Below are 17,473 nucleotides of genomic sequence, written 5' to 3'. Positions count from 1 at the left end.
CACTTGCAAATGAAAATGCACAAAAGCTACTAAAGCAAAAAATGCATGACAGTATCAAACTGTTTAATGACCAACTTTTTTACATTATCATAGCTTGCCTCGTTCGCTTTGTTTTTGTTGCATTTTTGTCATGGTAATTGGAGGAAGCGCTGTGTAAATGCATAATAAAGAAACTGATTTAGCATGCGATAAAAAAAGTGGGCTGAGAAGTACATTGTAGCATTGAAAAGATGGGCTTTGTATCAGAGAATTGGTGACAGTGTCGGAAATCACGTGTGACGGGTAAAGTGCATTTAATATATATATATATATATATATATATATATATATATATATATATATATATATATATATATATAGGGATTGATTGTATTCTTTATACAAGGGTGGTAAAATGTAACTGACGTGTATCTGGGTAACGGATGCCCGAGTGCTGACTGCAGTTATTTATACATCAAGCTAGATACCAAGGCTTTATATTCAAGTCAAAGTCTTTTAATAATTATTTCCTGCAAGCTTGCTAAAATAGTCTATAAATGGTAAGCATCTTTGTACTGTATCGACTGACATACAGGTAATCATGCAACTTAGTACATTGTGCATTTGATTCTAATTACTGCAAAGTTTACAAACAGAAACACATTCAAACAAATAATACAAGGTATAATGGTAAAACAAACAAACAAAAACATTAAAATTTGCAAAACAAAAAAGTGTGCAGTAGCTCAAAGGAGATACACACAGGAACATTGTATATGAAGTCCTATTTAAAATAATAAACACATGCATACAATATGGCTAAGAGTGCCAAATCTCTGCTTTTATACCATTTAAGGAGCTTTTTGAAAGGCTTGTGTTTCTGCATATTTTCTTAGCAAATGTATACAGTATAAATTATTGAACTTGTTTTCTGAAAGCTGTTTTTTTTTGGCCATTGTAGTGACTTTATTTGCACAATTCTTATTCTATTAATGATGGTTGGAAACATGTGAAACTAAATCCATTATTTCCTAGTTAAATGGAGAGTTATGAGCATGCAAAGTTTCTTTCATTATTGTTATGATAAGGGTGTATACTGAATCATCACAGGAACTTTTTTTTGCACATCAAATCTCTTTGTGCATTTTTCACGCTGGGAATCTACAGTATGCACTAGTGGGAGACGAGAACCCCTTCTGCATTCTCCATTTAACTTCACTATTAACCGCAACTTTCTGGGTTGTTCATTCCTATACAATTAACATGAAATAAGAATAGTAAATGAACTCTGGAGAAGGACTGTTTTTTTCTGTTATTCTAGATTTCAAATTTTATGGTTAAAAAAAATGCTTTCACACTGGAAAAAAGCACAGCATCTCTTATACGGCTCTTTATTTTTTCATTACATACACATTTAAAATTACAACGGACAAATAAAAGATCACCCCCTCTAATAAAAACGTACCGGTTGTGCAACCCAGTATGCCATGCTTGGGCACACCTAGAATAAAATTCCACTTTAAATAGTGCAATTTTCACATTAAGAACAGAGCTATGCTGAGCTAAATTTTTAACAAATGACACTTTAGTTCTGTTAAAATCCTTCATAATAAAGGGAGACTATTAGCTATTGTGTTTGTTCAAGATGCACTGCGGTACAGTTTACATCGCCAACATGGGCATCATTAGGTGCTACAATATGCACATGAAGGTGCTGAAAATCAGAATTCTACATACTTCATCACTCAAAGGAGGGAGTGCAAAACAGAGTAGTACATTAATTTACCATTTGCATCCAAACACAGGTTTCACCCTCAAAATCACCTAACAAAGGCTCAAACAAAGGCTGAAAGGGGCTTTGTTTTTCTTTTTCATTTTCCATTTTGTTTCCAGGGATAAAGAAAGATAACAAATGCATACATTACAAGGTTTACAGGAGCATCATTATGTACTGAACGAGAAGCGACATGACTGCTGACAAGCTTGTTTAAACAGAGCTGGACTTCTTGTCTTTCAGTAAAAAATACCAAGTGAAAAAGGGCAATGTACACAAACATTAAGCTGCTACTATGATAATTCGGGATCTTGAGTTATGATGTTTTTCATTTACTACAGAAGACAAAAATCCTGGCTCTCTCCAAAGTGTCTCTAAAAAAGGTTTTAGTCAACGAATTTCCATGCCAGGCCACTCAGAAAATGTGTTTGCTGGTTAGCATCCTAAACATTGCAACGAATGACGTATCCTTGCTCACATTTGAAGAGGGAATGAGTCTATCTTCTTTCTCAATGTCCACAACATACTGTAATCCTTACATTTTGGTCAGGTTAAAAAACAAAAATGGAATCTTTTAAATTCACTTGCTTTGACCTCCAGCGCAAACACTTTTAGAGCAAGAAGGAAATGAGAATGCTCAATTCCCTGCAGCAGCCAGTCCACACGCACAAATCTCTCTACAGGATTTCATAGTTTTTCTATTTTATTTGATTGAATTTTGAGTCTGAAGGCCTGGTGTGGTCCAATAGCACAAGAGGCAGCCTGTTTCAGATCCTATCGAGCCACACGGTTGCCTGAAAGAGTTGTGTTTGCCAGGTGCAACACAGGCAGGGGGTGAGCTTCTGTGTTGAAGACCCAGCTGTCCAGAGGTAAAAAGTCATCACTGGAGAACAGCAGATACAGATACCTGAAATCAGAATGCAAGAGAAGGAGTACTGAATGAGTTCCAACACACAGAGTCAACACCTGCAGCAGAAGTTACCTTTATAGTTTAAGGTAGTTTAACCTGCAAAAATGGTTAAAAGAAGTTTAAACAAAGATATGATTAGTTAAGTGTATACATTTAAATCTACTGTATTTCCACCCAGTCATTTCAGACATATTTATTACTACAGTATTTTGAAACATTAAGGACAGATTAGGTCAGGGGTCTCCAACCCTGCTCCTTGAGAGCCCCTATCCTTCAGGTTTTCCATGTGTCTTTACGTCATCAATGGCTAAAGATCTGGAACACATGTTAATCTTGAATAATTAAACCAATAATTGATGCAATTAAGCAATTGAGAGCTTGGTTGAAATTAAAACCCTGTAGCTCTCCAGGACCAGGGTTGGAGTCCCCAGGATTATGTTTTAAAAAAAAAACAACAAAAAAACACATATATATTTTCTCTTTTAAACCCCTGGTTCTGCCAAACAAGAAACAAATGAGGTTGATGTTACAGTATACCAGTATCTCAGATAAAACATAACTGTACAGGAGATATAAAACCAACTACAATTCCAGGGGTGTAGAGAATATATTAAACCCTTTGTTTTCAATCTTACCTTAAAACAAACAGATCCCCTCATTTTACAATAGGAGCTCCCAACCCTGGAGATCGAGTCCAGCCCAGATGTTTTTTCTAACCAGGTCCTAAATTAGTCAATTGAACAGGCTAAGGATCAATCAACTAATTTAGGACTGGAACAAAGTTCTGATTGAGAGCTACTATTTTAAAAGTAACATTTTTGTTTTGAGCAGACTTGGATTCTTCATTGAAAACTATTGATTGTGTGCTTTGTCACTTAATGGAATAATGGGCAGATTTATTAAGGTATTTTCTTAGTTCTTGAAAACTCAACTCTGGAAAAAGGGCCCTAAATATGACAGACATCTAAATTATGGACTCAGCTCTGAAGGCAACTTAGGTCTTGTTAAGAAACACATTTCAAAATAATTCAGATTTTTTTTTTTTTTTTTTTAGAACAAACCAGCAGGGGGCTCTACTGCTCTAACATACCAGTTTTATTCTGCACTTTCTGACGAACACAGTACATGTCAAAATCTGTGTTTTCCATTATCTTCTACAGAGTACACTATCAATAGGGATATTTTTGCACTCATGTATGCGATTAATGACCCTTTAGCTTTGTCTAGCAGGCATTCTATTTTCATTTGATTATATTTATTTTATTGACCACAACCACACTTGTGGATTTTTAAATACACTGAAATACTGTTCATATAAAAACACATGCCAATAGACTTAACAATTTTCATATAATACCTACTTATGTAGCCTAATGCCGATTGCTCTAGGTACATTATTAATAACAAGATGCAATGGAAATAGCTAAGTGCATTCCTCCTCAGCTGACAGTGCTGCAGTGTTTAAGTGAATGGCTGGTGGCTTTTATACTAGTCAACATAGACAAAAACATTTCTAAAACTTACTAAACCAATATAAAAAAAACATAATCTCTTAGTGAGAGTACAAACACAAAAACACCTCAGTTAAACTCCAATGATAGTGTACACCACAGAAGAGCAAGGGGTGTAGAAACGTGTTTTTCAGCTTTCTTGAGGGAACAAGAACACAGTTTAAGGAAAAACGGGAGCTGTGGCCTTTTGAAATCGTTTCAGGTTTTTTTTCACTCCAGATCAAGACAATTGTATGGAGAATAAACCAAATTCCATGTATATAGTTTAAAATATAGGATTCGCAGAGTGCTCCTTTTTTTCTAAACTGGAATGTTGCACTAGACAGTTCATGGCAAAATGCTGTGTGAATGGTAAGTTTTATTTATGTATGTATTTAACTAGCTTCAACCTCTTTTATACTCTCTTATTATGCGAGTTGCATTCTGAAACCACTGGAACTGGTACCCTAATTTACAATTAGTCAGCCATACTGAAATGAACTGTGGCAGATTGCAGCTGACAGATCTGCTGAGCCAAAGTTAGTGTCAAGTATGCTAATGGTGTCTGACTGCTGACAGCCTTATTAGTAACAAAGGGAGAATAAAAGGAAACAAAAAAAACAGGTTGGGGAATTCTACCAAAACATCCTTCATCTCATCCTCTTTGGCCAAGATGGCCTTTCATGGGGTACTGCACAGGCAGACTGTTACATTTCAGACCAGTCAGCACTTTTGTAAGTCTTGACGCAAGCATCTTGCATCAACAACATTAAAATGTGAGTAATAATCTTAATATGGACTGAGTAGGCAAGTGCATTGGGATATAGTGACCTTAGGAGACTGATTTGATCAGTCTCAGGAATAGAAACATGACTCGTATTGCATAGCAGTTTCACCCATTCCAGGTTCTACTACGAACTTAATTAGCCACAGTGTATAGGTAACCAGCTCAGGAGTGTCTTATTAAATTCGTAGTAAAACCAGGAATGGATCAAACTGTTCTACATGGGAGTCCTATTCCCATCCCTGTACCTGGTTACCATCTGTGAACAAAGATGAATAAAAAGACTAAAAGTGAAAGACTTACTTCAGTGTTTCTGCCAGGAAGAAGCTTTGCTGCACGTCGTCAAAAGTTGGAGATGAAGAATACACATCCTTCACACCGGAGAATCCGCCACTGACTCTGCAGTACTTTTCAATGGCCTAAGACAGAAAGACGCATCAGACTGGTCAGTAGACTGCGTCTGACTTACAGTTGTAGGTATTCAAAGAGGATTCATCCAATTGGAATTGTAAACAATTTTTAACCATTTTTTTTATAACAATCCCACATCCTCATCATTACTGTTTCACAAAAAATATGAAGTGACTATGTATTCTGATAATTGGTAGCATCCACTTTGACAGCACCATCTTCTGAAAGACTTTTGCTAACATTATAATAGCCGAGTCGTTTTTCTATAACAAGCTAATCCTATACCTAACTGCTTAAAAGCCCAATATGTACCCAATCTCGCATTTTTCATTCCTTCATCTGCAGTATACCAATTAAGGTTGGTTTAAATTTAAAAGTCCCAATGAAATCAGAGTCACACATGCCATAAAAAATTAGCAGGCTTGCAAAACACATCATTTAAGAAAACCTCATAGAGAGAGACAACAGACTGATTTCATCCTTAAAAACCACAGCATAGAAGAGGCTGATTATTTCACCCTAAAAGCAATACAAAACATGATTCCCTTTAGCACATTTTAAAGATCTTAAGCCAATTTTCTGCATGTCTAGATCTAAAGGAAATCCAATTTAGTTTCTGCAAGCACGCATTGACAGGTACTGAAATCTTAGGAAAGAATGAATCTAGGCAATCTACTGTAACATTTTGTCAAGCCGAGATAAAAATGTACTACTCATCTACCTGAAAATAAATGCTAAACAGCTGGTTCCCTGAAATAGAAATGTTATACCCAAGCTGTTGCAAGTGTAGGACTCTTCTGTGGACCCATGAAAGTGTGGAGAGAACCCGCACCTTAGTGTGTGTCCTGTGAAGGGTACAGTGAATATCTGCACTTGGCACTTTGGAATAAAAAAAATAGGGTTTATGGATTCTATGACATCTAGGTGTATGGAAACTAGAGATAAAGTGTAGGGTAATCCCACACTATCGTATATGTGTTATAAAGGGTAGACTGAGTGGCTGCCCATAGCATTCTGGTCCTAAAATCAAGAGGGGGTTGTCCATACTGCAGCATTGCACATACGAGAGACAGAGGCACCCTGGAATAATGCCCAAGGGGTTAGGAGGCCTCTTGCGGAATGACCAGTGACCTTCACTGGTGGGGGCAGGTTGGCTAGATCATAGGAAATCCAGAGTGTCAGATAAAGAGCTGCTCTGTTTGACGCCAACCCCGAGTCAGGTCAACATAGTATGCCAACGCCCAAACTGAGCAGAGCGTGTGGAGCTTCCTTAGATTGGAAAGCTGGTGGATGAAAAGCCTCCAACGTCACTGACTGGTTGACATGAAAAGCAGATATGCTTTTATGGCGGAAAGCAGGGTTATTACGGAGCATAACCTTATTTAAAAAGGTCCTGTATTGCAGTATGGCTGCATGGGACAAGTGATGAGTCCAGCCCACGAGACACCAAGACTGCAAAACTCTCCATATAAACCCATACCGAGAACGTGTAGAAGCGGCCTTAGCATTCTCGATGGTTGCAACGAGCTCATCCGAGAAACATCCACAGCTGCAGGCTAATGAACTGGGGTCCTCTGTTTAGGAAGAAGGCGAGCCAGCTCCTTCGAAGATTCCTGTGCCTGGTGAGAACGCTGCAGCATCTACAGCTGATCTGAACTTGTCCCCTGGCGTAACTGGGGCATCAAGCAAAGATTATTTTGTCCCTATTGGCGGCTCAGGCACGAGAAAGGCATAGCTGCCTATGGGCAGCGAACAGCGCTGCAATGTTCAAAGCTTGCCCGCTGTACTTTGACCGCTGGAGTAGATGGTCATTAACCCTGCTCCTTGTTCAGCTCTTTGCAAGAGTGTCACTTCCGTCCTCTTGAAGTCTATCTGGGAGAAGGGGAGCTTTTCCTACAAGACACTATTTGATTATTAACAGTAGGGTTTTAATTTTGGAAAGTTACTTTTAGTTAAATAAGCAAGGTTTTAACCCTGTTAAGTTTCGTTTTTTCATTTAATTATTTCATAGTCAGTAATATTTAAAATTTAACACTCAGATTTTGAATACCAGTTACAAAAAGTCAAACAGTATTTCTAAGACCAGATTTCAACTTATAAGAGCGTTGTAGAAGGTCATCAGTGTACACTGTTGTTATGGAGACACTATTATCAAGGGACTATCCTGTTATAAAACAGCACAGTCGCTCAGAAGAATTGTTTTGCATACTGGAAAAGGTTGTGGTACAACTGGGTATATACTTCTAAAAATGTTGTAAGATGCTATACTAGAATAAAAGGTTCTGAAAAAGTTATTTGGATTTAAAACAAACAGTGGCAAGCCAGGATATTCCTTAAAATCAATTTTCTTCTAGTCTACTACAGGTAAAAAAGGTTGAGCCAAAAAAACAGAAAAGTCAAATGCCAGTGTTGCCTGACAGGCCAGCCTCCATGAAGAGACTTTATAGAGTTTTGTGCTATTAATATTAACAGTCTATAAACACTATTATATCCACTAAATGGTTTCGAAATGACTGTTTTATCATCCGTCTTCCAGGCCTGATCACAGTGAATGGGAGCCCTGGGAATTCACATAAACTACTGCTTCAGCAATGAAATCACTTTTCTTACCATAGGGTGAAAATAACAGCTTTGTTTGAGTGTATAATTCAAGGTGGTCAGCCAGGTCTTCATAGAGAAAACCTAATTAGGATGCTGTTTGAGTTTGCTTCAGCACTGCAGGCGTATTGCACTCCAATAACCCAGCAATCCTGAGAATGATGTTTAAAGGAAGGAAAAGGAGTGGACAGTGTTACCTGGATCAATCTGAAAGTACTCTGGGTCAGACATGTAGAGAACCATGCTGTAGGGCCATTCCTGCTCAAGTGGACCAATCTGAGGAGGTGCTTGCAAAAACGCCCATTTTGACCACTTAATTTCGGGTACAAATATCTTTAGTATAATTTTAAGCTTGTATCAAGAGATTTCCACTACAAAAATATGAATTGATGTCGATCACTGACACAAACTGAGTGAACACAGTAAGTGCAGTGTTGCGGTTGGTTAACGTAAGTTATCAAGACCTGGGGCTTAAAACCTGGTATGAATTAACATATATTCTATGGTTGCATCTAATATAAGTGTGACTTAAATAAAGACAGACTAACAGGTTCCTCCTCATGTATGCAGATTCTGAAACTGTCAATAACTACTATATTACTGGATAATACCTACTATCTTCTAAAGCAGACACCTGAACTCTACAAAACTTGATTACTTTGAACTGTTGTGTGTTAAATTTACAGAAGCATACAAATTCATGGAGGAAAGTTGCACATTGCTAATTTAGATTTATTATGATGTTTAGAAAAATATGGAAGATGGTATTAGAGAGAGTCTTAGTACAGTACAGTGTGTGATAAAGAAAGCACAGCGCATTTTACTTTCACTGAGCTGTAAGATCTATGTAAATATAAATCAAAACACAAAAGACATTTATGATGCTTTTAGATCTGCAGTTGAGAAAAATGAACACAAACACAATTAGGTGCACAAACTATGGACAGTAAATCTCAGCTGGATTTCCTTTTACAGTGGCTGCATGTGAAAAATAATTTCAACGACATGCAGGAGTCTGAGGGGATGGTTCTCAAAGGAGTCAACACTACTTTAATCTCTCTCCTGTAAGAAAATGACAGACTGCATCCATAATGCCTTCCGACCATTTTTTCTGTGGGTATATCAGTGCAATGCTACATGGGGTGTGATTAAACACGATCACTACATGCATGTACATATTTCATTATAAACTCATTCATGTGTTGATTTAATTAACAGAACGTAATGCCTCTTGAGATTGTATTTGGTTCTGGGAATGCTTCGAGTTCTTATTTGGTGTGGTCAGAGGTCCAGATAAGCTGCATACCTGTTGTTTTTACTCATTAAGAAACCCCAAATACGAATTTAATTTAAATTAAATGTGTGAATATATGCACAGTAATTTTGCTGAAGAGCTTGTCTGCTTCCACTAACAACTACATCTCCCAGAATACAGTGTCTTCAGTTACTAGGATACTGTACACAAGAAAAAACAACCCAACAAACATTATCTAATCTGGCTAGCCCTGTCGTCTTTGCAGCCAAATCACAGTAAGAATAAGAAATATTTGACGCCACACAGGTTGAATCATAAAAATCTCAGTCCATCTACAAATCTAACTGGAACCGTTGTCAGAGGCAACCGCTGTAAAAAGTGCCTATAATACTGAACAAACTGTTTTTATAATGTATTAATGCATTTCCTTATTTTACTTATCTGTATGGATTTATATTGAAGTTTTAATATGTTCACTGAGTTTAAGAATTTAAATGCTAAAATATAAGTAACGTAATTAATTTGTCAGTGTGATACCTTGAAAAAAATGCACTGAGCCGATAAAGAACTCAGTCGATTCCCCTATTGTTTTTAATAATTATTATTACAGCATTTAGTCAGCCCAGACACTTCACAGGCGAAGAAAGGGCACACAAACCATGCATTGGTGCGACCACACTGATGCTTATGTAAAAATGACATTTAAAACAGCCTTTAGTGAGTATGTTGCTAGTAGGTATAACCAATTGGAAATTACTATACATATTTACTTAGCAAGTTTAGATGGAAGTGCTGCAGATATTATTCAGTGCATTCATAATATTTTGGATTTGTGTTGAAATGAAAAGGTTTTTGGTATTTTACATTCTAGCTTTTTCCTATCTTTTTGTGCCGTTTGGAAAAGAGATGTCCTCACAAATTGAAAGCATGCTTCAAGCGTGGGGTTTGACAGTCAAGCTACTAGGCATCGGACTGAGATTCAGCACTTAATGAGCTGAACAGAAAGGAGAAGCCTCTATGGGGACTTAAGAAAAACCCTTTCTATAGGACAGTATTGCAATCTAATTCTACCAATTACTCTTCAGCTCAAGGTACTACCTTGGATGAGGTTTTAAAACAGACAGCACACTAACACAATACAAAATGACCCTTAGTCCCTGATAAGTAACTGTAATTACTTTATGAACAGAAACAGTTGTTGTATATATTGCTTCAGTAGTAATGAATGACTGATTCACATTATTTCAATGCAAGAGAAAAACAGCCATCCATTAGCACACAATACAATACTTGAGTCTGTCACCCAAACAGGAGGGTCTCAGGCTCAAGACAGACATATTGGCTACAGGTCAGTGTTGAGGCTGACTGGACACTGTTATTGAACTGTTAAGAAATGAAAACTAAAGAATAATAGTTTTTACCTGTGCTGCTTCCCAGCCCCACTGGCGGTACTTTGGGTCATGTGTGAACCTCCACATGTACCAGTACGTCTCGATTACCTCCGGGCGGAGAATGTAATACTTTTCATTCTGGCGGACTGCCACTGCCTCCAAACCACTGTCAAATTTGAAAGCCTCTGGGCCTAGCTTTAAAACTACAATGTCAAAAAAGAAAAACAGCACTTTTATTTAGGTAAAAAACAGAACTTCTTAATTTGATAGTTAAGACATGCATGTTAGTAGGGAGGAGGAATAATGAAGGGTGACCAGGACACCTGTGTTTGATTCTCTAGGTATGCTAGATTTCTTTGTTACATAATAATAATAATAATAATAATTTGTTAATTTAGCAGTTGCCTTCATCCAAGGCGACTTACAGAGACTAGGGTGTGTGAACTATGCATCAGCTGCAGAGTCATTTACAACCCAAAAGACAGAGCACAAGGAGGTTAAGTGACTTGCTTAGGGTCACACAATGAGTCTGTGAGTGAGCTGGGATTTGAACCGGGGACCTCCTGGTTACAAGCCCTTTTCTTTAACCACTGAACCACACGCCTTGGGCAAAGGAAAGCAGACCAACTGCAAAAATCGCCTAATTTGTATTTCTTTATTAGAAAGTATGGCCAGTGTTTCATCTCTCTTCTCATAGTAGAATCCTTCACACAAGAATTTTACAACTGCTGTGGGAAGCAACACAAATGGCTAAAGCAACTGTTTATTCATCTAGTTGCCAATGCTTCAATGTATTTTGTTTATTATTTACTTTTGTGTGACTTGTACTCCTTTTTTGACACACCAGGTGCTTTCTCGAGTAATAATTCTCTCTCTCTCTCCTATTTCGTTACTTTCAGATACTATATTATTCAATACAATCTCTATTCCAGCAGCATTTGTTACCTGTCCTGTCGTAAGACTCATGACAGGTGTGTGCTATCTCCGCCCCCAGCTGCAAGTAGTGCCCAGCTTTGTCCCCCTTTGATCCATCAGCCCCCAGGGCGAACATCCCACCAGCGAAACACGTAAGGTGACCCATCTTCCTCTCCAGGTGTCCATTCTTCCACTCCCCAATGAATGTCAGTCCCCCATTGGACTTTCTGATCAGGTGTTTCTCTATCGCCTTGGGGGGGGGTTAAAGAAACTGAAACTCAATGTCCAATTGAAACAATGTAATCTGACTTGCCATGTAACATTTACAAAGTGAAGGCCTACTTAACGTGACCCATCACTGCAAAATCAGTCAGATGCTGCTCAATTGCTCAACCAGAAATGTAAAACGTGTCACCTTGATATGTGCCCATTTTGTAATTGTTTTAACAAACAAATATTTTACCTAGTGATAGCAGATATAGGTTTTTTATATAAAACAACTGTTTAATACCTTTTCTCTTGGTCATGAATGTAAATATTTTTTTTTTAGTTTTACAACGTACATGAATACCTTTATTATTACATAATGGCTTACCGCACAGGGCCATCCTAAATGCAACATAGGTTTCTTTTTCTTAAAGACAAAGTCACAACAGAAAAGATGGTAAAGATCTTGAGATTATGTCTGACAGTTTGACAATGGAAACGCCAGCGTGGGACAAGGCTAATTAAGAGCCGACACACTGAAGAAAGGAGAATGAGCTTGTTGGGTTGGAGCAAAACTAACAGTACAGTACAACATGTGTTACTATTCCTTACAGAAGGTTACTATACTATAGCATAGCAAAGTGTAAGAATGCACAAGCACTGTAAAGAATTATGAGGTATGGTAAAGCGTATTAAACATGGCAAACCAGGTTAAACCATGCATAGTATAACCATAGGAAAGTTATGGTAAAACTATACAGTGCAAAAATACCATGGTAAAATGTTAAGGGACAGGCAACTCCATGATACAGAAACAAATGTGTTAAGCATTTTAGATAATGCTATATATGCTTAATATATAGATATATATATATATTATATATATATATATATATATATGTATATATATATATACATATATATATAATATATATATATATATATATATATATATATATATATATATATATATATATATATATATATATATATATATATATATATACATATATATATATATATATATATATATATATACTCCATATATATGTATGTATATATGTATGTATATATATAGTATATCACATATTATATATATATATATATATATATATGTATATACATATATATATATATACATATAATATAATATATATATATATATATATATATATATATATATATATATATATATATATATATATATATATATATATATATATATATATATATATATATATACACACATATATATATATATATATATATATATATATATATATATATATATATATATATATATATATATATATATATATATATAAAATAACAAAACAAAAAAAAACAAAAAAAAAAAAAAAAAAAACATAGCCTCCTCCCCACAGGAAAAGTTATTAACATAAAACTGCATTTGATTGATTATAACGGACACTTGAGCTACTGCAGGTATTTTAAAATGGAATGAAATATATGCTTACCTCAATGGCATCATCGTACATCTGCCTTGCTTCAGTATCAGTTTTGTCAGACATTAGCCAGGCTTTCAACAAGTACTCATAGAAGCTGTCGCCCAGTCCTCCCACAGATGTGTGATCTGTCAAAGTAACATATTAAAAACACATTACTAGCAGTAGATTTCTACAGTTGAAATGTTTACTGCAGTCAGAAGATAACAAGGAGCCTTATGCTTCAAAAAGCTTTATCATCCCATAAACATAAATTCACTGCATAAATACTGTCGATGTTCATTACATATATATATATATATATATATATATATATATATATAAATATATACCCCATAAAAACATAAAATACCAAAAACAAATTTCATTGTACAAGAGAATCGAATTGGACAACAGCAGTGTCATTACAGCACACTTAATTATGAATGTTTTGATTTATTCACAGTATTCAATTTATACAGGCACTGGGGGAGAGGGCTAGTTATTAGCAAGCTAATACTTGCTTAACCTGCTAGAAAAAACAAAGGAGTGGCTTTAAATTAACCTTGGACCCTTCAAACCACTTTTCAAGTCACGTTTGCATGACTCACACTGCTGTCCAAATGGTCGTGCCTTTAATGGGAGAGCCACTGGGGACACTGACCTCTAGCAATATATACAGCTATGGTCAAAAGATTTGCATCATTCTAACCAAATTAAGTCATTTTGCTTCATAAAGTCATATGAAACCTGCTGAATAATGTTACGTTAACATATTGAATTACAGACCACTTTGCAGTTTTCCATATACACTGAAATAAAATATAAACACAACATGTAGTGTTGGTCCCATGTTTCATGAGCTGAAATAAAAGATCCCAGAAATTTTCCATATGCAGAAAAAGCTTATTTCTCTCAAATTTTGTGCACGTATTTGTTTACATCCCTGTTAGTGAGCATTTCTCCTTTGCCAAGATAATCCATCCACCTGACAGGTGTGGCATATCAAGAAGCTAATTAAACAGCATGATCATTACACAGGTGCACCTTATGCTGGGGACAATAAAAGGCCACTCTAAAATGTGCAGTTTTGTCACACAACACAATGCCACAGATGTCTCGAGTTTTGAGGGAGCATGCAATTGGCATGCTGACTGCAGCAATGTCCACCAGAGCTGTTGCCAGAGAATTGAATGTTCATTTCTCTACCATAAGCTGCCTCCAAAGTCGTTTTTGAGAATTTCGCAGTACGTCCAACTGGCCTCACAACCACAGACCACGTGTAACCACGCCAGCCCAGGACCTCCACATCCGGCTTCTTCACCTGCAGGATCCTCTGAGATCAGCCACCCGGACAGCTGATGAAACTGTGGGTTTGCAAAACCGAAGAATTTCTGCACAAACTGTCGGAAACCGTCTCAGGGAAGCTCACCTGCGTGCTCATCATCCTCACCAGGGTCTTGACCTGACTGCAGTTCGGCGTCGTAACCAACTTCAGTGGGCAAATGCTCACCTTCGATGGCCACTGGCACGCTGGAGAAGTGTGCTCTTCACGGATAAATCCTGGTTTCAACTGTACCGGGCAGATGGCAGAAAGCGTGTATAGCGTCTTTTGGGCGAGCAGCTTGCCGATGTCAACATTGTGAACAGAGTGCCCCATGGTGGTGTTGGGGTTATGGTATGGGCAGGCATACGCTACGGACAACGAATACAACTGCATTTTGTCGATGGCAATTTGAATGCACAGAGATACCGTGACGAGATCCTGAGGCCCATTGTCATGCCATTCATTCGCCGCCATCACCTCATGTTTCAGCATGATAATGCACGGCCCTATGTCACAATTCCTGGAAGATGAAAATGTCCCAGTTCTTCCATGGCCTACATACTCACCAGACATGCCATCCATTGAGCATGTTTGGGATGCGCTGGATCGACGTGTACGACAGCGTGTTCCAGTTCCCACCAATATCCAGCAACTTCGCACAGCCATTGAAGAGGAGTGGGACAACATTCCACAGACCACAATCAACAGCCTGATCAACTTTATACGAAGGAGATGTGTTGTCCTGCATGAGGCAAATGGTGGTCACACCAGATACTGACTGGTTTCCTGATCCATGCCCCTACCTTTTTTTTTTTTTTTTTTTAAAGGTATCTGTGACCAACAGATGCATATCTGTATTCCCAGTCAGGTGAAATCCATAGATTAGGGCCTAATGAATTTATTTCAATTGACTGATTGAAGGACCAGGGGTCACAAATGGAGATTAGACAAAGGGGCATTCAGAACAGAAAATAGGAGGCACTTTTTTACACAGAGAATTGTGAGGGTCTGGAATCAACTCCCCAGTAATGTTGTTGAAGCTGACACCCTGGGATCCTTCAAGAAGCTGCTTGATGAGATTCTGGGATCAATAAGCTACTAACAACCAAACGAGCAAGATGGGCCGAATGGCCTCCTCTTGTTTGTAAACTTTCTTATGTTCTTATATGAACTGTAACTGTAAAATTTTTGAAATTGTTGCATGTTGCGTTTATATTTTTGTTCAGTGTACTTAACGAAAAACTTACAAAAAATAAAACATGTGACAATGTGGCATGAAATACTGTACTACTATTAATGCTTCCGGTAGACTTTTGCAATATTATTTTGTAGTTCCTTTGATTACATTATGTTAAATAAAAGATCTAAAAACTTTTGTCCATAACTGTTGTAAACAAATGTATTTTTAAATGCTTTAAATGATTCTGTATTCTATGCAAAACCTCAAGTTAAACTTTCTATTCATATCAATAGTGTTTCCTGGGTTATATACATAAAACTCCTCTTTATACAGGTTTTTTTTTTTTTTTTTTTTTTTTTTTTTTTTTTTTACATAATACTTTTAATATTCAGCAATGATGTCTGAGCAGATGGTGTCAATCTGGCACCTGCCACCTAAATAAAGGGAATTATAAAACAATTCACATCTCGATAAATCTCCAGACACTGTCCCGGGAATTTGATTAATGTTTCACAGATTTGGAGCCAATACAACAGTCTTTCACATATATAAAACAAAAACAATAAAAAATAGACAGAATTGACTGCGGGGCACTGCAGCTTTATAGAACAATTCAAATATTTTACGTTGTAGTACCCTCGAGATGCACCCACATCAGCCAGCTACATTGGACTAGAGTGATCTTTTTTTTATTATTATTAAAGATTCAAATTAACTTTAGCAGTTGAGCTAAGGAAAGAGCTGCTAAGGCACGTCCCATATTGGCAGACGACTGCTTAACTGCAACCCCTGCGGCTGTGATTACCTCACATTTTTAAATATGACGCAAAATAAATTATTGATTAAGGTCAAGCTTCTTAAAGTTCGGTGTATAATCTAATTTCTGGTTTGAAGGTCCATCTCTAAGGAGCATGTACTGTGACTTAGGTTGACAATATGAATGACAAATGGGATTAGCTGAAAACTCATTAGCCAATTATTGCTCTGCTCAGCTGTTGCCAACCAACAAACAAATACATCTTGGTTCCACAGAAACCTGGATTACAAGGAGACCTAGGTCAATATGTAAGTTTAGTTTTTTTTTCTACGAGCACACCAATGTATACACTTATAAAGCAGAAAAAAAAAATAAGTTGGTGAAAGTTTGAACAAGCAAAAGAGTACTTTGAGTTGTTTTCTGCTAGCTTGTAGATGGGATGAACTTTGTACAGTAATCATGGACCATTGTATACATTTGTTGTTAGGGTATTGCTTCCTCACCTGTATCAGTTTAAGTAAAAAATTGTATATCGATATCATGCAGGTATTTCGATAATATCAGTCTTCTAAAACACTGACAAATAATAACAGGATTGCAATATCAAACATATATACAGTTAACAGATATTTACATATGAAAAGCAATAACTTTCTTTAACTCAGTGGTGCTTTGCTTCACAATATCAATGAAGAAAAACAAGGTCTTGTTATACTGTTTTACTATCCCATCATCAACCACCTCAAGACCGAAATATTTCTATACTTCACTGCACACAGACTTTCTAGCCAATCCAGAAGTAATTGAACTTAAAGCTGCTCTGCGTGTAGATGCTGACTTACGACCTCTAAAAGTATTAAATAACACTTTAGTGTGTGGCGTTTGCCTATGCGACTAACTAGGGCTGGTATGGATAGGGTTTGTTGGAGATTAATATAAAATAAACTTGATTATACTGCATTTGTATTTTTAGCAGTATTGGCAATAAAAAGCAAGCCTCTGCGTGATTTAATTTTTTTTTTTTAAATCCCATGATATCACGACATAGAA

General features: G+C 36.8%; 1 protein-coding gene across 1 annotated transcript in view; it reads right to left on the bottom strand.

Moving 5' to 3' along the window:
• Positions 1-355: 355 nt before the first annotated feature.
• Positions 356-17,473, bottom strand: part of LOC121320736 (mannosyl-oligosaccharide 1,2-alpha-mannosidase IB) — a 93,525-nt gene continuing 76,407 nt past the window's right edge. The window contains exons 10-14 of the mRNA XM_041259322.1: positions 13,193-13,308; positions 11,538-11,757; positions 10,623-10,795; positions 5,241-5,356; positions 356-2,660 (exon numbers count right to left, since the gene is read on the bottom strand). Of these exons, the coding sequence (XP_041115256.1) occupies positions 2,528-2,660; positions 5,241-5,356; positions 10,623-10,795; positions 11,538-11,757; positions 13,193-13,308 (758 nt within the window). The 3' untranslated portion in view covers positions 356-2,527. The remainder of the gene's footprint in view (positions 2,661-5,240; positions 5,357-10,622; positions 10,796-11,537; positions 11,758-13,192; positions 13,309-17,473) is intronic.

Source organism: Polyodon spathula, chromosome 9 (assembly GCF_017654505.1).
Source record: "Polyodon spathula isolate WHYD16114869_AA chromosome 9, ASM1765450v1, whole genome shotgun sequence".
NCBI lineage: Eukaryota > Metazoa > Chordata > Actinopteri > Acipenseriformes > Polyodontidae > Polyodon > Polyodon spathula.
This window is presented reverse-complemented; position numbering and strand designations above follow the sequence as displayed.